Source organism: Cyanistes caeruleus, chromosome 1, assembly GCF_971803275.1.
Source record: "Cyanistes caeruleus chromosome 1, bCyaCae1.hap1.1, whole genome shotgun sequence".
Classification (NCBI taxonomy): domain Eukaryota; kingdom Metazoa; phylum Chordata; class Aves; order Passeriformes; family Paridae; genus Cyanistes; species Cyanistes caeruleus.
The window spans coordinates 61,316,565-61,339,548 of NC_141701.1; the positions used below are offsets into that span (position 1 = coordinate 61,316,565).

The window sequence follows — 22,984 nt, forward strand, 5'->3', positions numbered from 1 at the left end:
ACACTGGGACAGGTTGCTTGGTGAGTTTTTGGACTCCCCATCTCTAGAAGTATTCCAGGCGGGGTTGGATGGGAGTCTGAGTAACTTGGTCTAATGGAAGGTGTCCCTGCCCATGGCAGGAGGGTTTGAAGTAGATGATCTTTAAGGTCACTTCTAACTCAAACCATTCTGTTCATTCTGTAACATGATGATTCTGTAATTTGTATTAATCTTTCTTTCCTAATGGAACTTATTTATTCAATTTTTAATGGTAAATTTGACATTCCAAGTTAAGTAATGCTGGGTTTTCCGGGCAGCTGACTGTAAAGATCAGGGTCACATAAAGAACCAGTGCAATAGGAATGGCAGAACACTGCCTGTTTTCAACAAATGCAGTATATCAACAGAAGGAAATAAAGCAAACAAGCATTCACCAGCTGAACTTACCTCGCAGAAAATCTAAAAGGGATCTGCCAGAAGGAATACATGAAGTCTTCCAGACATTTTACACACACAAATTCAGACTCTGTAGAAGGAGGAACTCTGACTCACAAGTAGCCAAGGGCACCCTGACTGACTGTCATCTCCTTCAGTAAAGTAAAACAGTAAACAGTAAAGTAAAAGAATAGTCCTTAGCAAATGTAGGAAGCCCAAGGTGTCCACAAGCCTGTGAAAGAGTTATTCTGACAGATCCCTAAAGGTGAATTATTTGGCTTTGTTAGCAGATTCTTCCCTAGAACCTCCTTCCACAAAGTCTCATGCAGCTTAGGGAAAAACAGAAACTGAAAAGGAAAACCTAGCAGAGCTTGAAGGTAATAATTCCTTTCTGAGAATCATCTCTTTAAGGTGTTTTAATTTGGAGCAAACCACTGATAAACCCTTTTTACTTTTCCACATGCAGCAAACCCTGCTTCTAGTACTGAGTTGTTTTTTTTTTCAGATTCTTAATTCTTCCTTTCAAGAGCATCAGCTATACCACAGCAGTCCATTTTGCTCAGGCACAGTCTTTAAAGATTGCTGTTAAAAGTTGTAGCAAAGAAATAACACATAATCCATATTTGCCAGTAAATTCTAACTGTTCTGTGCCATTCCTGAAAGGCAAAGCAGTTGTAAAACAGGTTAAGGTAAATAAATTATGGTCATCTTGGACCACCCATCATGTAGGTCAGTTGGAAGGCACTAGAAATTCTGTCTTTAAAAGTCATTTAAGCTAATTTTAAATTTTCTGTTAGGTATGAAAGCATTTCAAATTTAACAAGGAAACCACTTCTATAGAATCACAGACTTGTATAAATTTGAAGGGGCCTCCAGAGGTCACCTTGTCCTGCTTATTGCTCAGCACATCAGAACAGCTTGCTAAAACACTATTTTGAGTTTTAAATATCTCCAAGGATGGAGATATTCAGCCTCTCGGTACCTTTTCTGTGTTTGGCCACTTTTATTGTGAAGAATCTTTTCATTATGCAAACCATTGCAATTTCCCCTGTTGAAAATGTTGACATTTCCTCCTTTCCTCTCACTTAGTCGTCTTTTGCTGAACTCATTCCATCATGTCAATGATGGTCATGTAGCATGGAGAAAAAGAAATATATCAGTCCTTATCATGATTCTGGGTATTTCACTAGGACATGTCATTTACTAAATGATGATGAAGTCAGGTGGTGTCTGAGTTCATCAGTGTCACACAAAGTTGTTAATCTTTTTGTGTTAGTGTTTCCATCTGCAAATAAGATTTCCTGGCAGTTCGTGGCTATATATTCACAGCTAAATTTTTCACTGGTAACAACTTGGCACCTGACTAAATAATAGAAAATGAGGCTGGGCAGAGCCTTGAGGAATTATTCAGTTACCTTTCTGGAGAAAAAATAATTCTTAATTAAATAATTTGCTATAAATGTTTGTCACTGTTCTTAACATTCTCTATTGATGGATAGGTTGCAGTTTCCCAGGCAACCTGATCCAAAGTTTCATTTTTGTTATGGTCACAATATTTTCCTCTAAAAGTTAACTCAAATCCCACTTGCTATCGTTAGACAAATTACTTCTTTTCCTTTCTATTCCTCCTGTCTTTCTCTTTGCAGGTATCTTTTGTGTGTTGAAGACTTTTGTCATCACTCATCCTACATATTCACTCTTCCTACTTTTACAGTAGATTTTGTATTACTTTTTCCTGATACAATATGTTTTCTAGTCAACTGATTGCTTTTTTTTTTTTCCCTTTTCAAATTTCTCTTCTGTAGGGTTCATCTTCAAATGTGGAATCTAGCTTTTGGTCACGTCAACTACAATGGCAATGTATTTTCAATTGTCCTAAAAAGGACATTTGTTTTTTTATTGCCTACTAAAATTGCAGATAAGTCATTCGGGATCTCGTGGCATCAATCCAATGTCAAATATTTTTCTGCAAAGCTTTGTGCACCTGATTTGCTTCTCAGCTCAATGAAGTAGAGTTGTTACCCTATTCATGCAGTTGGTTATTGCCATCTTTAGTATTTTGCACTTGTCTTTATTTAATTGTATCACACATAGATAATGTACTGAATTTCTCTTGGTAATTTTGAACTCTAGCTGTAATCTAATTCACCAGTTTGGTATCATCTGCAAAACTAATCAGTAAAGTCAAATAATCTTCTTGCTGAAAAATCTGGGATTTACACAGTGTATTGTTCCAGTTTGTCAGCCTGGGAAATAGGGTGAATGGGATGAGCTCTGTATCACCAGAAAGTGCACTTTCTTGTATGGACATACAACACTAGAAAATATCTTTAGGATTTGATAATAACAAAATTGGAAATCTATTTGGAAAGATGAAGCACTGTGAATTTAATCATATTGAGAATTTCTATAGCATTTATTTATTTAGTGAATTTAATTTTCAGTCCTCTCTTGATTTTTGTTTTGATCTATTTGATCTTTTAATTCCAATTTTGTTTATGCTTTATTTCAAGGTTCACTATGACTTTGGGCTTAGAAATATCCTGTCTGTTTTAAGAACACTTGGAGCAGTGAAAAGATCTAATCCCCAAGAGCCAGAGAAAACTGTGGTAATGAGAGTTCTGCGAGACATGAACCTCTCCAAACTGGTACTGTAACACTGGTGACTTTCCCCAGTAGAGTCTTTTGTTTGCATTTTTAAGGGTCTTTATTATGAACTTTGAAAAGCTATTTTTCTTCACCAGTTGAATACATTATTTTGCAGTTTTTAATATGATTTATAAGTGAGTTGAGAATCAGAATACAGTTACTGTGTGAGCACAATTTATCTTTTAAATAGAGGAAAACACATCATAAGCTTTAGCTGAAAAAATCTTTGGAAATACCATGAGATCCTAGGGGATCTATCTGGTCCTCTAATTGGCTCTTGTTTTTAATTCTTTTTACCCTAAGGAGAGAAGTGAAGAATACATTGTATTAACTCTTAATAATGTCACCAAAGATCCTTCTTAATCCAGAATTTAAATTTATACATTTCTTGGGAGTCTGTTGCCTTTTCAGAGCATTGTAAGAATTGCTTTAAGTGAGGTAATTGGAAGCAGCTAATACCTACTTGTATAGTGTAACATCTTTTGATAATACTGTTTAAAGCATTCATCTTTCTTTTTATTGCTGTGTTAAAGGTTATGGCATGTCTAGACTCTGTGTATTTACCTTGGGAACCAGTTTTTGTGATGGAACCAATTACTCTGTTTCTGATGTTAATCTATTCAGCACGTTGGAACATGTGCTCAAACCTATGGCAACGCTTCAGTGATTTACAGAAGGAAAAAAATCATAAAAATTCTAAGGCAAAATATGATTGACTTATGTAACAAATGAAGAAATTTCTGTGTGTATACATTGAAGAAAACTGTATTAAGTTGTTGACATTTTTATCAGCCTGAAGTATTTAATTTAGAAATTACTTGTGATTTCATTGTATGAAACTCATTTCATATAACTAATGGAAAATTATAATATTTGCTTTGGAAGAAGTAAGATTTTTCACTGCCATCTTTTAAATGGCTTATCTTGAAGATTGTTTACAACTATAATAATAATTTTGATAAATAAATAATGTGTTTCCCCCTACTTTATCCTTGACAGGTGGATGAAGATGAACCTTTATTTATGAGTCTCATTAATGACCTATTCCCTGGAATTACTCTGGATAAATCTGGGTATCCTGAGCTACAGTCAGCCATCCAAAAACAGACAGAGGAAGCAGGGCTTATTAATCATCCACCATGGCTACTTAAACTCATTCAGCTTTATGAAACTCAACGAGTCCGACATGGTTAGCATGCTAGATGAGGCTTTGAGACTGTACTCTATTTGAGACTATGCTACACTATCTGCCACTAGAATGCAGATTAATTTCATGAAAAATGTTTAAAAAATTTAAGCAGATGTAGTTTTAAAGCCTATGTGGGTTGCTTAGGAAGCTGTTATGACCTTTTATTGTGTGCAATCCTTTGTTGTATTACATTTATATGAGGAGTATGAGTGTGGCCTTTGGTGATTGAAATTTCTACAGAACAAGTTAAAATATATTCATTCAAATCCAGAAACAGCAATTTTGTTCAGCGTTCTGCAAACAATTGTTGCCCTCAGATGGAGTTCAGTCATGATGCTTGAGTTTAATGTTACTTTCAGATTATAATGTTGAGAAGATGGCAAAAAATAATTTCTCAAACCTTTATTTTGATACATTCTACCATACATGCGATATAATTCCAAGTGTTTTCTTTGCAATTGATTCTTGCAATTTATACTGAGGAGAAAAAACCTTTCCTCCTGCTGGATCAAGGGAGTTAGACAAGGTGGACTCGAAAAGTCCCTTCCAACTTCAACCACTGTTTGATTCTATGAAAATGGACTTAAACAGTGCAGAAAAAGCCATTGAGTAAAGCTTATCCTGTCCTAGGAAGGGTATCAATGCCAGTAGTAAATTCAGGTTTAGAATTCATAGCTCAGAGGAAAAAAAGTACCCCTACTTTGAAATATCCCCCATACCCCTAACCTATAACTAATGACTTTTTAGTATGATAAGGGGAAAATATTAAGGAAATGTGACTAAAACAGCAAAGATTTATAAAGATATCATCCTTGTTATTCTCCCTTTTCTTGTCATAATAATAGTCACCTTTAATTAAATAAATGAAAGGAAATACTCATTCACATACCACAGTCTGTGTCCTTAATGTCTCAAACTTTTAATTCAGATTATTGGTTACACCAAAGAGCTGGTTAGTGCTGTGCAGACTTACTAATTTACATCCAGATTTCTGTATAGCAACCACGGAAGTTTAAATGTTTTCAGTCATGATTAAATGTGTCTTCCTTTTAAAAGAAACTGATTTCTGAGACACTACAGCTCCTCTGTTCCCCAAAAATTTTCAGGATCCACCATGACATTCTGCTTAGATGCCTCTTTTCTCCACACATCCCTACTTTTCCCAGCTATTAATGCATCTCTAATTGTCTGAACAGTTGGATGTTCAGGCCAAAAGTTTTTTGACTTTGTATGACAAAAATAACTGCACTGAGGGAAAAAGGTTTTCCTGACTTCCACTTGTCCTTCTCATGAACTTGAATTTATGGAGAGGTCACCATGGGATATCAAATAATGAGGAGAAATATGGCCATATGTGCACATGAGGTGCTTTTATAAACACACACACGGAGATTCAGTGCATGGATCCTGAAATCTGTTTGGCACAACAATTTTGGTTGAAATATCACTGAAACCAGCAGAAAAGCCATTTGGTTAACACTGAAGAGTTTGTATTAGATTTCCCTATATGTAACATATGGCATGAGTGAGTGATTTTCTGAGTCCTCGGATTGTTTTGGGGCACATACAGTTCCCTTTAGTTTTAGAGGAAACGTCACACAACCTGCATGGTACTGGATTAGGTTTATTATTTGGATTTGTGATTGTTCCATACTTTTGTTGAAGAAGTTTTCAAAACCAACTAAAGATTATGTTGTCCAGTTTGCCTTTAGGGCTAATAGGACTTAACTAAGTCCCTTAAATTACTTAAGGGACCTAGAATTACTGAATTGAGAATTACTGAATTCTCAATTTGAATGTCCCATCTGATTTTGGACAGATTCTGGGCCTATTGAGTAGGTGATTTAGAAAACATAACTAAAGAAGATAAACAGTAGGCTCAATTTATTGTTGAAGACATGATTTATTTTTTTAGTAACATATATACATTGATGAATTAAGTGTGGTTGCTCTTAACTAGTTTTATGAAAGAAAGATCTATTAAAATGCCAGTGTGGGTGGATGCAGGTACATATTTTTGTTACTTTTGCATCCGAAAGATGCACTTGATTTTGTATATACCTGGAAGATTCTCATTCTCATTAGATACATTTAGAAATTTCTGGATTTGTTTACCGCCATTCATGTCCATGTCATTGCATGCAAACATCAAAAGGCAGTTGTGTTGTCCCATTAGAAAATGGAAAAGAATTGCCTGAGGGAGGATACAGACCCGCATAGGCTTGCCTATCATAATAGAGAGACATTTATAGAGGCCTTTAAATAATAGTTTTAAATTCTGTTTCAATGAACATTAAGTGGAGTGAGAAACATCCTTTTGTATTGGCTTTTGATAAAAATAAAACAAGGATTGTTGATGCAATGAACCGTCAAATGGTAGCATGACACATTGACATTTCATTTTAAACCATGTTTATATTGTTTTAAGGTATGATGACTCTAGGTCCAACTGGTGCAGGAAAGACAAAATGCATTAATATTTTGATGAAAGCAATGACAGATTGTGGTGCTCCTCATAAAGAGATGAGAATGAACCCAAAGGCAATCACAGCTTCCCAGATGTTCGGTACCCTTGATGTTGCTACAAATGACTGGACAGATGGTATTTTCTCTACCTTATGGAGAAAAACCTTAAAGGCAAAGAAGGTAATGGATATTGTATCATGGTAGACATTTAATACGGTTTCCGTAAGGTGTCATTACCTGTCATTTTTCTGAAAGGTCTTCTGTTATAAAGTCAAATGGGAATATGCAGTGTTAATTTTGCTTCTGTCTGATGAGGTCAGTGCCCAAGAGTCAGAATTATATATATGTATACATAAATATCCCAGATAGCACTAGGCTTCCCAAGCATTTGGGGTTCCAGAATTAATTTAGAAAAGGTTTTAACTGGTTTGCTTCCTTCTGTAAGCAGTCCAAACATAAAAACAGGGTGTGTTCATGTTTTGATGTGAGGACAGAAAAGTCAATTTTCTTCTTTCTGGTTTTAAGTCATTGCCACTTTATTTCACTAGTTATATCAGAATGTAAGGCTTTGGTAAGAAACCGATGTAGGCATTTCCCAATTCTCTTATCAAACCTGCGGATCGTGTTTCAGGAATCATAATTACACTCACATCTACTGAACAGCCACCCAGTTCTGGCTTGGAAAATGGGCCACCTTACATGAAATGCTTGGGTAGCATCCCACAAGGACTGACTTTGTGTCTGTGTCTATGACTGCATTTAATGAGAAATGTTTTCATCTGTCTTGATGGATGCTGGGTTGGCTGATGTAGTTTTGAAGAAGAAAGATACAGCTTTCTGCTCAGTACAGCACAGGTTAATTTTTGTTGCTGTTTCTTAATATCTTTTTTAGTGTGATACAGGATATCAAAAGAAGAATTAAAATCACTGAGCAAATTACAAAAATTGCATGTTTATAATGCTTTTTTTTGCTGAGTACCAAATTATGACACTATTTATATCTATTAATTTTCTGATATTACGTGAATGTGTATTTTTGGTCAATGTAGGTAAAGCTGAATGTTTTTATTTTAGGGTGAGCATATCTGGATAGTTTTGGATGGACCTGTTGATGCAATATGGATTGAAAATCTGAACTCTGTTCTGGATGATAATAAGACCCTTACTTTGGCCAATGGAGATCGCATTCCGATGTCCCCCAATTGCAAAATTATTTTTGAACCTCACAACATTGACAATGCTTCCCCTGCAACAGTTTCTCGTAATGGGATGATCTTCATGAGCTCTTCAGTGTTAGACTGGAAGCCTATTTTAAGGGCTTGGCTGCGGACACTACCAGCTACATACTCCAATGTCCTATGGAATTCCTTTAATGCTGTATTTCAGGTACTCGATTAACTACTTCAGAAAAAAAAAAATCTTGCGTTTTTTTATTTGTTTTTTTAATGAAGCATTGCTTCTTCCTAAGTGCTCTTTCAATTATTTGCATTTCTTTGTTTATGTAATAAACTAAAGATCAAGGATTAAAAAAAGGAGAGAAAATTATCCCTATCATTAATAAATGACTGAAGCTATAACAGATGAATAATCTGAATGTTTTGTTTTGTCTGCATATGATAGTTGTCAATGAATTGTTACACCTGTGATTATATTATATTGCATGTTGGCAAAACATACTCTCTTTGCTTGTAATTTTAATATTGCAATTTTAATTATTGTTAGGACACACAAAGGAAGTGGGTAAACTTCTTATTTTGTTTTAAATATAAAGAAGTAAATTCAGAAAGAAATTGAGCTAGAATTACTCTGGTGCCACAGGAATGCATTTGATCCCTTAAGTTATTTCTAAAAAGACATTCTATAATTCAAATTAATTCAGGGTATTTTTGTGCTCTCTGCTGTTCTGAAGCTCAGACTATAGTTCTGAAGTTCTGACTACAGTTGTCTCTTCTGATTTTATTATCTATGTTTCTGTTCCAATGGAAATTTTTGAAACTGCATCTCTTTGATACATTTTCTGACTAAACTGTGTAGAATTGGTAGACCCAAAGCAAGGATCCTGAATGTTTTCCCCCCTCTGTTTGGTCTTGCCTTATTGAATCATTCAAAAGGTTCCAGCAATATTATAGATTGTTGTACTCAATAGTAGGTATAAAAGCATAATCTCAGTAGTATACTTCTTCGATCATATTGAAATATTTACTTCTGTTTTTGAATATTTTAAAAGAAATACTTATGTCTTTACAACCATTCAGCATTGTTATATATTCTGATTCTCTCAATATCTGTGAAATAAATGCAACTTCCAACATACCTTGGTTTTCCATCAACTTGCTCCTGCCTGTTTTCTCATGTAATTGGTGTTGGATTTCACAGGGGTTTCTCCTGTAATATTTTTCATTGCTCTTACATTTTAAAAAAGCAGTTTTTAATGAACTTTGAGTGACATTTCAGGAAGCTTTTTATAGATCATGATAAAAGCAATGATTGATATAGGTTTAGAATGCCCTGAATGTTAACAAATGTCTTCTAACATTCTACTTTTCATTTCAGTGCACATTTACTTCAAAACTAATGTTTAACAAGCTATTCATTTTGTTCTACCTCCAGAACATAATGATGTGACATAGTATTTACTGCAGCAGCAAGAGAAACAATTCTGATAATGAGTTTTAAAATATGCTTCCAAAGTAATATATATGTGGGTCAATTTACTGCTTCTTTGCCACAATTCTATTTATATTTTATGCTACGGCTTGCTCTGAAAACATAATGACAACACTTAAAATGCCCAAGCCTGAAGCAATAGCAATAAAGTCCAGAAAAATATGTATTTTATTAGATTAAAAAATGAAAATGCAGTGAAATATGAAGTTAGTTTAGTGCTGAAGGCTGCATTTAGAACTATCAAAATGTAAATGAAAGCTGTCATGCTGGCAGTTTTCTTTCACTTTTAATGTGCTGTCTTTGCTTCTCAAATAATAGAGGTAATAAAAGTGATTTTACAGATGAGAGTAACAATACTTTTGTTTCATATGGCTCTTTTTATAGCTGTTATTTTCTGCCACATTAAAAAAAAAAAAAAAGATAAAATTCAAAAAGAAAATTTTTGAAATAAGGTTCATCAACAATGGTAGTCAAAGCCCAGATATAGACCTTGGTGAATTTAATGCTAGTATTAAGAAAAATGTGAATATAAACATCTTACAAAGATCTGATTTTTCAAAGAACGTGGCGATTAGAGTATATGTAAATATACTCAGGAAATGTAGTAACCAAGGAGACTCAGTCTTAAGTAGACATATAGAGACTTTCTAAATTTAATCCAAACTCAACTAAAATAGATGTAAGACAAAAGCTATTATAATTCTAATTTGCTTCCAAAACACTCTGATTATTTATGCTAATCAAAATAATATTCGTCACTGAAAGTCTTCATGTTGGATAAAATAATTGTTAGTAAAGGTGCAGCAGGTAGCAGTAATGGAGGAGAAAAAAGCAGGGAATAATAGTTGCGAATCAGTGGAAGTAATGTGTTTATTGTTTTCATGTACATTATAAATGGCACTGTAAGTCACCATTTTTTATACATAAAAAAAAAAGCAAATTAAGATAAAAAAGACAAACAGTCTAAAATGAAAACCGAACCTCCAAACTCAACCTTATTTCAATTTTAGATGATCTTAGAGTCCTTTCTATTTCCACGGTATTTTTTTTAGACCAGTGATTGAGGGGTTTGACTTTCCCTTTCCCAATTTTTTCTTCTCAGCAACATTTCCTGCTTTGCAAAAATTTCAAATAAGCTCCCATCTCTATAAAAAGTCGCTCTTAAATTTAGAAGCTCCACTGCCAATTCCTGGTCTGTGAATATTGCAGCTACCTGTAAGCAACAGAATTGTTTAGCTGATGGAAGTAATTATCTGAGACAGTTTCAAAGAACTGAAATAATTAAAATAGTTACCTGAGTGCTGTTATTGAGATGGTATGCAAAGTGTGAAGTTCAAACCAGTGATGGATGTTATGTGAATAACATAAGTTTCAGCACGCCTATGTATTGTTTAAATGAAAAAAAAATGTAATAGCAACTTAACTTTCAGATGTGACTAATTTTCTTCCTCCATATTAAATCTCACACTAATCCAATTTGTGTAAAGGCTGCTACTGTGCCTGGAGCATAGAGCTGGATATATAATCCAAAGAGTTTCTTACCTTTAATATTTAAATGCTGATGTTAAAATTAATATTACAAGCATTAATAACTTTCTATTACTGAGTTTTTTTGCTTGTCTAAACCTTTGAATACATTACCAACTTCTTGTCCTGAAGAGTGTTCTGTAGTCCAGTGAGTTCTATAGTGATTGTATTCTGTGCAAAAGAATCTTTCTTTCATACTTTTTTTTAGCATCTGACTTCATTTTTCAGTCTTCTTGTAAGGGATAGCAAATTCCTGATCCAAATTCTTAAATTTTATTTGTATTTGTCATGACCCAACTCATTTTTCCAGTCCCCCTGTCCAAAAAAATCGTGCAAATTTCTGTGTTAATTCTGTATCCTTTTTTGAGCCATGTATTGCTTTAAAAATAGTAGTACAAATAAAATACTAGCATATATGGAACTGATATTTTTTCCCCATAAACTCAAAGAAAAAGAAAACATTAAAATACCCTTCATAAACTACAGAAATCTCACTGGAATCATAAGTACTATAAAACTAGTTCTGGTGAAAATTGGGCTCTTGGTAGTAAAAAATACTTTGACGCATGAAATATCTTTATTCCTTGTGTTTCAAATCAATTATTAAACAATTTACAGTGCCCTATGAGACATCTAGTCTATTTTACAGATGAAGAAGCTGAATCGCAGTGAGATTTAGCTCCAAATACTCTAAGTCTTTGATTTGAATTTCCCACAGTGCTTGTGGGCACTCCCCTGTGGCGCCCGTAACACCCTCAGTTACTCAGCTGAGCACCCTACCCACCACTGGGAATGAACCAGGCATTTTTGAGGGAAAGCCACAAAAAGGCAGCACACAGAGGTGGAATCGCTTTTGCTAGTCAGCAAAAAAAATAACAAAAGAAGCAACCTGATAAGTGTGTGTCATCCATGCCCATGGCGGGGTGAAGGAAGTGGATGACCTCTACGGTCCCTTGAATCCCTACCTGTTCCATCATTCTGTGTATGCCCACACTCAGATTGCCTTCTTAGACTACTTATCCATAAACCCTGCTCAAAATTAAGGTGCCTAAGTGAGTTTTTGATCACAATATATGTTTTTGTTGCGTGTGTGTTATCTGGTATTCTAGTGGGATGGAACTGAGGAGGATGGGTAAAAATAGGGATTCATTCTCTGTGACAATAAATATCAGCACTTGTAAATAATAGGGCACTTGGAGAACTCCTGTGGCAAAAATTAAACTGAAAAGTGAAACAAAGCTGGTGAGCATGTGGGTAGACAGCTCAGTGATATTTTAAAAGTATCTAAGGAAATTGTTTATGTCTTTGGGTGATTGAATGATTTCATTGTCTTAGCTTTCTCCCTGACAGAACATGACATCTATAAACAGAATTCCTCCAGAATTGCTATCTCCCACAGTATCCCTGTTATATTTTCACTTCCCAGAATGAGTGGCCAGTGTTGATTTCCAAAGATTTAGAGGGCAAATAGAACTCATAGGGAGAACATTATATTACAGGTTGTTGGATGAAGGTGGAAGTAGGTTATCATTTACATCAATCTATACTATTGGATGGAAATTGATATTTTAAAATTTTGCACTGCAAATCTCAGAGAGATTTCCATCAATTTGAAACTTTGCTCAAGATGCTGCAAAACACTTGGCAAAGGCAGATATGGTAGCCATCACTATGAAGAAACCTGAGGGAAGTTCAACTTCCATTAAAATTAATTCAAAAATTGTTTTTGGATCTTGCCAGGATTCTACAGGAAAACAAGGGTACTGATTTCAAGAGGGACTGGTACAGCATGGTGTAGTCAGAACAGATCAGACAGATAGAAATTTATAGTGGTATCTTGTGCATTATATGTGTATCATCATTGCTTTTATCTTCCTACTCCAAAATATCAGTGGTAGATTAAAATCTCCAGTGGAGAGCACAAATGGCAGCTAGATCCCTGAAGTAACTGAAAAGCATTCTTCAAATTGCTCTTCAGGAAATTACTCTGTGGAGCTTATATGAGTGGCTCTGCTGACTCTGGTACATCAAAATTATTTTTCGAATATGCTATTGTTAGAAAAAATTCATGGTCAGAATCTGAATATTTATAGGCCCAGAAATGGGGAAAATTGTTGTTTGGAAATAAAGTTTAGAATATATTTGAAAACAAGGAATTGATCTCATCTAAGAATAAATCATACCATTGAAACAGGTTAAGGGAATCTTTAAATTATGTTTTTTTCTTCCCAGGATGTGATGGATTTTGTTTTCTCTGCTGTGACACCAAAAATGTCAATTTTAGAATGTATGTACATCAAGCAAGCTATTGACCTCCTACAGGTAGATATGGCATCTATTTTTCTCTCTCTGATTCTGTGATTGGTTCAAGGAGGACAGTAGTTCTGTATTGCATCCACTTTGCAGGGTTTGCTGTCTGGCCGAGACGAGAAGCAGCTCAGTGAGGAACATATTGCTCGCTTGTTTGTTTTCTCTGTGATGTGGTCAGCTGGAGCCCTTCTGGAGCCAGATGACAAGCTGAAAATGGAGCTGTTCCTACGGAAGCACTCTGCAGTGAAAGAGCTTCCAGCTGTGAATGGAGAGGAAACCATGTTTGAATTTGGTATCAATGCCTGTGGCCAGTGGGAGCACTGGTCAAAGAAGGTTTGTATGCTGCAACATGATAAGCTTTCTTAATGGGTACACAAGATGTATTTGGGAAGAGACATTTTATTTCCAAACATACATAGTTTGGTTATGAAGATTAACCCTACCAAATTCTCAAGAGCTTCTTTTTTTGAATCATATTTTTTCTTTTCCCCATAAATATCTTCAGCAAAGAATAGAAACGTGCATTTGAAAGAGCTTTGGAAGTAAACCAGAAATGATCTTAACTCTATATCACCCTCTATCATTCTGCTCTTTAAGAAATTCCAGCAAGGAAAAGCTTTTATCCAGCACTGGAGGAATGAAAATAACCTGTTAGTTGAACACACTTTTAGAAAAGCATGACAAGATACTGATTGATTACGAAAGGATACTTGCCTTTCAGGAAGAAAAGTTTTGCTGATGTAAATTTTATGGAGTACATTTGATTTTGTGCTCTGATGCAAAGTGATTGTACGGGCAGATAGGAATTCTCAAACTTTTTGCATGTCTTTCTTATGCAGGTCCCTGAATATATTTATCCTAAAGATTCAGTACCAGAATATACTTCCATTCTAGTTCCAAACATAGACAGTGTCCGAACAGACTTTCTGATGCACACTATAATGAGGCAAGGAAAAGCTGTTTTGCTAATTGGGGAACAAGGAACAGCAAAAACTGTTACGATTAAGGTAGGTGGAACAGAAAAACATATGTAATATATTAGTACCATAACATTGCAATAATATTGGCACAAATGTTAAGTTGAAGTTAAGAGTAGTTTGATTGTTCTTCAGAGTACATACTAGCTTTCCTACTGAGGCATTTTGCCAATACTCACATGGATTACAAGCAAAAAAACCCAAATCTTTTACAGTTTGATATAAAAGTTTCTTTTAAACTTTGCTAACTGTGACCACAAGGTCAGATGATAAACCCTCTTTCATATGCTTTCGTTTCTTCTGAGTAGTCTAACAGAAGATTTTGCTAAGAAAATGTTGATTCTTGGAGGGTTTTTTATTTTCTTGTGCTTTGTCAGTGGTGCTATGTGTGAACTGAACTTTTGTACACCCTTGTTGCGCAGCCTTTCTTCAAAAGCCAAACAGAAGAGAGAAAAAGAATGTCTTCTTTAGTAAGGGTGGTTTTCAAAGGGTAAATTTACTGTTTATTATATGGTCTCTCAATTTCTTCACTGAAAATGACATGTTTTTTCTCTAGAAGGAAATAACAGGATTGCCATTAAATTAACAAATGCGTGTTTAACAAATACACTTTCTGTATTATAAAGTGGTGCAGGTTAATCATATGAGATAAAAAAATGAATTACTTAATACAGAAAAGTTAATAATTAAAATGCTGAACAAACCCAGATGTCTTATCAAACTTGGCATCCCTTTTTTTAAAAAAATGGAAGCATAATTTTTTTCAGCAGGGTTTCCGTGTTTTTCGGGGGAATGTGCGGATTCTTTGATCAATGAGAGGTAGCTAAATAAAACTGATCTACTGTTGGGACAGTTGAGTTGGTTATACAGGCATTTGTACCTCCACTGGAGGATTTGCAGAGTTCTTGAATTGGAAAATAGCTGAAAAACACCGGCCTAAATTGACCTTTGGCTTTCTTAAAATCTGGAGCCATTTTGTGTGCCCTGGCCATGTGCTCTCTGAGCCCTGATGGAGAGCGAGTTGTACCCATGCCAGCAGCCATTAATACTGTTTTTTCAGCCTAGCTGTCGATGCCAACAGGTGTAATGTCAGCTTCTGTTCCTGGCACCAGCTGGAGAACTATTTTAGCAAAGTGAAGAGGCGGGGTCTGGGTGGTGGTCTTGATATTCCGCATACTGGATTTTGTCCAAATACTGGCAACCTTGCTGAGCTGCCATTCCTGTCCCTAAAAATATTTGGAACTGATTCTTGGTAGTTGCTTACACTGAGTCTGTGCTATAGAGCAGGGTATGTGCCTTACACAGGGGAGCATAATGCCAGCAGATATTTGATCTCATGTAAGTTTAGGAGTGAGTGTTAACTGCCTTCACAACTGTTCCCCTTCTGCTTTCATCTTCTGTAGAATTTTGTTATACTACACCTTGTGGAAACTTACAGATGTAAACAGTTGAGTTAATGAAAAAGTAAAAGAGTCATAATACAGAACACTTCAGGTAGTAATCTCAATTAATCTGAATAATCTTCAGTGTTGAATAAAGAATCAGTATGAATCAAAATAAAGAACTTAAAATGGAATGTTAATTTAAGACCTTTATTCTCTGTACTATTAATTCACAGATTGCAAAAGAATTCAAAAAGTAATATTAAATTGGTAAAGGACATTTGAAAATTCTCTGACAGTTTAACTAATAAAAGTAATCCTATTCAATACCCTCTTCTTTTTCAAAGATACTTCTAATTTCTGTACTGTGTAATATTACTGTTACCATGAGAACATTCTGAAATGGCATAATGAATAAAACACAAAATGTGTTTTTTAAAAGGTTGAGAATTCATAGTTGCAGTTTTTTGTCCTCAGCCAGCTGCAAGGCCCTTACCCAGCTGATTGCCTCCCAGTTCTCAACAGCACAAGGGCTGAGGTAAAGACAGGGAGATCCTCAACTCGCCAATTACTGCCATGGGAAAAACATTGAATTGGGGAACACTTTTAAAATTTATTTCTAATTAAAAATAGAATTGGATGGTGAAAAACAAGTACTTAAAACACCCTCTTCGCAACTCTCTCTTCTCAGCTCACCTTTAGTCCTTCATCCCTGACTCCTCTACCTCCTCCCCAGCCAGCAGTGCAGGGGGATGGGAAATGGGGCTGTGGTCAGTCCATAACGCCTCCACTCTGCCTCTCTCTCCTCCCCATCATGTTGCTCCCTCCTGCCACATGGGATACAGTTCTTCATGAGCTGTTCCACCATGGGTTCTTCATGAGAACAAGTCCTGCCAGAAAACCTGCTGTAGTGTGGGCTTCTTTTTCCATGGGTCTGCAGGTCCTGCCAGGAGCTCCAGCATGGGTTTCCCATGGGGGCACACCCTCCTTTGGGCATCCATCTGCTCCAGCATGAGGTCCTCCATGGGCTGTAGGTTGATCTCTATTGCACTGTGAACCTCCATGGAATGCAGGGGACAACCTGCTTCAGCATGGTCTGCAGCACAGGCTGCAGGGGAATCTGTGCTGGAGCACCTCCTGCCCCTCTTTCTGCTCTCATTTTCGTGCCTGCAGGGCTGATTTTCTCACTTTTTTTCCACTTCTCTCTCAACTGCCAGGCAGTTTTGCCCTTTCTGACACAGGCTGAGTGTCTTCAGTGGGTCTGCTGGAGGTGGCTGGAACTGTCTGTGTCAGGGAAAGCCCTGTCCTCCTCTTGCCAGGGGCTGCCCCACAGCCCCACTGCCAGCACCTGGGCACCTGCACCTGGCACATGAGCTTTGTACAAATTGCTGGAGCCCTGAGAAGAGAACTGAGCACTGACCTGCACCAACCCCTCAGCTGTAAAGAGTACATACCATAGACGGGACTGTTGCATATACACTGCACTTGTAGGTTGTCATTTATGTGAGGTCTGAAAAAAACCTGTTTCTGAAGGGAACCTTTTCTTAAACTGATATCACTGTATCAACAAGATAAAAACATTCATCAAAATATTTTGAGGTGCCCTAGCTGTATCTTCTTTTCTGTTGTCACACAGAGTGTATGTCCCACTGGAGTTCTTAGACCTCTTCATCAGCAATGATAAAAATTTATTTTTCAGAGGTACCAAAATGGGAGCATTAATTCTACAGAATTTAAATGATATTCAACTTTGTCACCATTGAAGAAGAATCAAATATATTAAAAGAGATTATATTGGAAATATAGAATTTTTAGTGTTATTTCTAAGCTCCAGAACTTCTCCTAAACAAAATATTTTCTATACTCTCTCTCTCTACATATATCCCTTGGTGTGACTCCAGGGTTACATATTTTTATTATAAAACCTCACTAAATACAAAAAGTGGAACTTTGTTGCTTTGGGGCATCCTCAGCAGGTGTGGGAATTGTACATATTCATAAAATTCAAGGATTACTTTCTTCATTAAGAGAAGATAGCTATCATTAAGTGTGATGTAGCTGGTTTTAATTTTACACTGCCATTCCTTTACACTGCTTTTGTTTTAAGAGTTTTGGTTTTGTAGTGTACACATGAAAATGGATTTGGTTTTTCTCTTGTTTCTTGTGGTCTGCTGTAATGGATCATCACTAACAGGTTAAATTTAGAAAAATCCTGACAATTGCTAAAGCAAATTTTATTTGCATCTTGAGTTGGCATACATCTACTTGTTGTAATACTCAGTGAAGTCTATTAAGAGCTTATAAATTTTAATACTTAAAAATTTTATGCAAAACATTTACCGACAGTTTGTTTGAATTTCAAGTTGCAGATGGTGTATTTATCTTAAACAAACTGTGTTTGGAGACTTTGAATTTAATACCAGGAATGAGATTTTTGCAGGGCTGCTGAGCATCTGTGTCTCCTTTTTGTCTTAATTCACCTGGAGTTATTTATGCACTTTTAAAAGTGGTTTATCTTGCAGAATTACACAAGCAAGTATGATCCCGATGTTCACTTGACCAAATGCCTAAACTTTTCCTCTGCAACTCTGCCACATATGTTCCAAAGAAGCATAGAAAGTTACATAGGCAAAAGAATGGGTGCTACACACGGTCCCCCAGCAGGGAAGAAAATGACTGTTTTTATTGATGACATCAACATGCCCCTGATTAATGAATGGGGTGATCAGGTAAAAGGAAAATGTTAACATTTGGGAGTTGGTCGTCTTACCATTGTTGCTGATGGAAATATTGATCTTTGGGTTGAAAAAAATGGAACAGGTTAGAAAAAAGATATCATAATATGGATTAGAACAAACATGTTTACTAGAAACAATTTTCCCAAGCCAGTTTTTGACATGACTAATATGCTGTCAGTCCCAAAGGATCAAGGACAGTATCAAGCCACTTGGTGCAATCATTGTAGTATTTAAGCCTTTTGGTTTGGGTGCATACAAAGCAAGTAAGGTTTCCAAACTAGCAGTCCTGACAACCAGTCTGGGAAAGGGAGCATGCAAATCCAAGAAACAGAAATTTTTCTCTGATCTGCTCTTGACTTTACACTGCAGTTACTATTATGTGAAATCTAAGCTGGTGGTGAGTCTAAAGAAACAAGACTTATGAAAAAACTGGGGTTGTTGAGCCTTTAGTAAAGAAAGCTCAGAGGAGATCTTATTGCTCTCTGCAACTACATGAAAGGAGGCTGTAGTGAGGTCAGCATTGACAGGACAAGGGGAAATGGCTTTAACGTGTACCAGGGAAGGTTTAGATGGGATATCAGGGAAAAATTTCTTCACCAAAAGTGGTGGAACCGATTTCCCAGAGAAGTGGTGGGGGGTACCTGGAGGTATTTAAGAGAGGTGTAGATGTGGCACCTGGGGACATGGCTCAGTGGTCGATTTGGCAGTACCAGTTTAATGGTTAGACTCAATGATAAAGTGATCCTTTCCAAGCTAAACAATTCTATGATCACAGCTGATGTAAAAGATTAGCAAGCTGTCTTGAGGTATTGATGAAAGAATACTTATAGACCTATGAAATATAGGTCTGAAAATATAACTTAAATAAAAAATAAAATTCTGCTGAGAAAAAGCAATTTCCCTGCTTTCCCTGAGCTCTGTACTCATTGCCACTCAGTGCAAGTGGACGTGTGACCACACATTGTGCTAAATAACCATTCTTTGTCACTATCTGAGCACTTGTGTCAATCTGAAGGTATAGTCTGGATTGAAAATTGAATAAACTGTTTTAAATTGAAATTATGTAAATTCAGTTGAATGTCTGACTTCATGTCCACAACAATGTAGCATATGAAGGTTACAAGCAGCCAATGAACTGCATCTGAGTTCTTGGTTGCCGTGTTGCATGTTGACAACCTTGAAACACTGAACTCCTCCATTCCTTTTCTTTTTGTTTTTGGCTATATTTAGATCACCAACGAGATTGTAAGACAGCTGATGGAACAGAAAGGTTTCTACAGTTTGGAGAAGCCAGGGGAATTCACGAGTGTGGTTGACATCCAATTTGTAGCTGCTATGATTCACCCCGGGGGAGGTCGGAATGACATCCCACAACGCCTGAAACGCCAGTTCACCATCTTAAACTGCACACTGCCTTCTACTTCCTCTATTGATAAGATATTTCAAACAATAGCTGAAGGCTATTTCTGTGAACAGCGACATTTCCCTGCAGAAGTATGTAAACTGGCTTCAGCATTAGTATCTACAAGTCGAAAGGTTTGGCAAATGACAAAAGCAAAGGTAAAATTGCATCTATCAAGCCCTTGAAACATCTGATCCAGGCCTGTTGTATGTGTGCATTTGTAGTTCATATTGTGAAGATGTGACCTAAGGGTGTAACTGCTGGCTGATGCCTCTGTTCTGAATTGGTTGCCCTCAGCACCAAGTTTTTTCACCGATGAAAATCCTAATCACATGCAGTGTCTTCAGTAGCTGATATAAGCATCACATTATATACGTGTAATATAGTAAGCACTGGTGATAGGAAGGTTGAGAGATCTTCCAGTTGAGAAAATGTTGAGACCACAAGGAAGGGGAAGTTAAAAATTAGATAGGAATCTTCTGTAAAGCTGTTTGGGATTGTGAGAAACTTTAAAGATCTGAATTTTAGGAAAGAAGTCAAATTTGGCAGAGAGGGAATCAATTAAAAAACAAATAAAATCTGGTATTTAGTAATCTATAAATATTTACTTTTTCATTTCAAACAGACTGTTAAAAATATTTGATTGCAATTCCTGGGCAAATTTTGCTTTGAAAGAGACAAAAAAATATTAGGTACTGAATGAAATTTGAAAAGTACAAAACTACATCATAGAAATATGTGTCAAATTTATTCTTCTTCTGAGAAAAGTGGAGCAGAGTGGTGGAAAGACAGAGATTTGTTAAATTGCTGTCCAGAAAAGATTGGTCAGAATTTCACAAACAACTCACTGTAGACCTATATTTCATCTACACAGAGAAATAGAGGAACTTCTAGTGAAACTATTGACTATTCACTATTGACCAATATATTCAACAGAATTGGCACTTATTACTACTAATTAACTCCACTTCCTAGAGAAAATGTAGCTTTTGGTAGGTTGTAAATATTTTTCAAAGAACTGTTTTCTCAAATCCCTTGCCTTGCCTTGCCTTGCCTTGCCTTGCCTTGCCTTGCCTTGCCTTGCCTTGCCTTGCCTTGCCTTGCCTCTGGAAGAAAGGGCAGGAGCAACACCACAGGACAGGCAATACTGACAGTTTTACTGTGGTCTTCAGTGCCATCATTAAATTAACTTACCTGTCTTGGCTACCCTTCAGTGCATGTTCCTGGGACTCAAAACATTCAAAGAAACTCAAATGAAATCTGTGCGAAATTAAAGAGCTGGTTGTTGCTACTGTCATTTCTTCATTTTACAGTTGCCTCTTAAATGCCAAGCGTGTATTTCTGCTTTAACTCAGGACTGAGGTTTGTGAAAATATCCACGTTCACTTAAGTAGAATTTAGTAGAATTCAATTCAATTGAATTCAACGTTCAATTTAGTAGATTTTTTTTATTTTTATTTTAATTTAGCAGTTATTTGAATATATTTCATGACATTATTTTGTAGATGTTACCAACTCCAGCTAAATTTCATTACATCTTCAATTTACGAGACCTCAGTCGTATTTGGCAAGGAATTCTTACAGTTACTTCTGATGTCTGCCAGAGCATCAGTGTTTTGGTAGCCTTATTCCAACATGAGTGTCGACGTGTTATTGCAGACAGGTTCATCAGCCAAAGCGATAAAGACTGGTTTGAAGATATGATGAGGAAGGTAAGCAAATAGTATTTTAGTATTTGCCACAGAAAGAGGCCAATGGCACTTTTCATTACTAAAGCAATCTTTAATATGTTGTTGTAGATTATTTCTGAGCAACATGGTCAAAATCTGTTTGGAGATAAATGCACAGAATTATACTTTGTGGATTTCTTGCGTGATGTCCCGGAGGCTGCTGGAGATGAACCTGATGATGCAGAGTTGAAGGCTCCTAAAATTTATGAGCTTATCCCATCTTTGGATTACTTGGCTGAAAGATTGCAGATGTTCATGCAACAGTACAATGAAACTGTCAGAGGATCAAAGATGGATTTAGTATTTTTCAAGGTATTACTGCTTGTAATTGTATTAATACAGAAAGTGCCTGGTCTTTTGCACTTAGTGATACATAGATCTTGTGTGGTTCTATCACGTTATTTTGGAGATGGCTCAGAACAACTAGGTTGTTTATACAGTGCACACTGTGAGTATCATCTTGCTTTCCTGAAAGTCACCTCCTTGTCAAAGGTCTTGGTGCAGAATGCTTTCTTCAACCTTAGATTGGGTGGTTTGATTGAATTTCAGGGCATTTCAGATTAATTCTCTTCCCAAGATAACTACAGTAGTCAAATAAGAAATGCCTACAGTGCACTAGTATTTTATTTTTGTCAGTCTGTGTAGAGAGCTTCTAAATAGGTCAGCTAGAAGGCTAGAGGAGTTCTTTCTGCTTTTCCTTCTGTCCCCTAAGGGGCATGCCCTCAGCTCTGCTGATGACAAACTGCACATATGACAGTGCTTCATACAAGCTTGATACAAGGGCATTTCTCTTGGGCTAGCCCTGCTGTCCACTGAAGTCAGGGGGAAGTCTCCTGTTGATTTTGATGAGTACAAGACCGAGCCTTTGGCACAGGCTCCAGAGAAGCCATCTAGCTGCTGGGAAGCAGTTGCCTGGTGACATGCTTCTAGGTGATTATACAGTGCATCATTTTTGCATCTCTTCTTCCCCTTTTCTCTCAATACACAGGATGCAATCATCCATTTGATTAAAATATCACGGATTATTCGTACTCCACAAGGAAATGCACTGTTGGTGGGTGTGGGTGGATCTGGAAAACAGAGTCTGACCAGACTAGCATCATACATTGCTGGATATGAGAGCTTTCAGATTACTTTAACAAGGTAACACAATGCAGTGTAAATGGACATTTGCTCCTTAATTTGCCATAGAAATGAACTCCTCACAATCAACTTAAAGCAATGCAAACCTCTCATACATTTTATCCCCCTTTGTAAACTACATTTCTGGTCTTATGTAGCCAGACTGCACTATGACAATTTCTGTCAATGACTTTATATTTTGTAGTGCTGGAATTCTGTAATTTATAGAAATCTGAAGTGTAAGGGAGTAGCTATTGCCTTCCTTCAGTGTCTCTTTTGACATAGAGTTTACAGGGGTGAGCAATGAAGACCAGCAGTGTATTCTCCTTTGCAAACTATTTAAAATGCTGAGAAATATTCTTTAGAGAGACATATCAGGTCTATGAGTAATGTTATGAGGCTTCTGATGAA

At 36.4% G+C, this 22,984-nt stretch overlaps 1 protein-coding gene across 1 annotated transcript in view; it reads left to right on the forward strand.

Moving 5' to 3' along the window:
- LOC111925299 (dynein axonemal heavy chain 5-like) overlaps positions 1 to 22,984 on the forward strand; it is a 152,215-nt gene that overhangs the window by 61,443 nt on the left and 67,788 nt on the right. The window contains exons 45-56 of the mRNA XM_023921726.2: positions 2,928 to 3,062; positions 4,063 to 4,252; positions 6,681 to 6,898; positions 7,793 to 8,104; positions 13,145 to 13,234; positions 13,319 to 13,555; positions 14,062 to 14,229; positions 18,104 to 18,310; positions 19,550 to 19,879; positions 21,227 to 21,433; positions 21,521 to 21,763; positions 22,440 to 22,594. Coding sequence (XP_023777494.2) covers positions 2,928 to 3,062; positions 4,063 to 4,252; positions 6,681 to 6,898; positions 7,793 to 8,104; positions 13,145 to 13,234; positions 13,319 to 13,555; positions 14,062 to 14,229; positions 18,104 to 18,310; positions 19,550 to 19,879; positions 21,227 to 21,433; positions 21,521 to 21,763; positions 22,440 to 22,594 — 2,492 coding nt within the window. The remainder of the gene's footprint in view (positions 1 to 2,927; positions 3,063 to 4,062; positions 4,253 to 6,680; positions 6,899 to 7,792; positions 8,105 to 13,144; positions 13,235 to 13,318; positions 13,556 to 14,061; positions 14,230 to 18,103; positions 18,311 to 19,549; positions 19,880 to 21,226; positions 21,434 to 21,520; positions 21,764 to 22,439; positions 22,595 to 22,984) is intronic.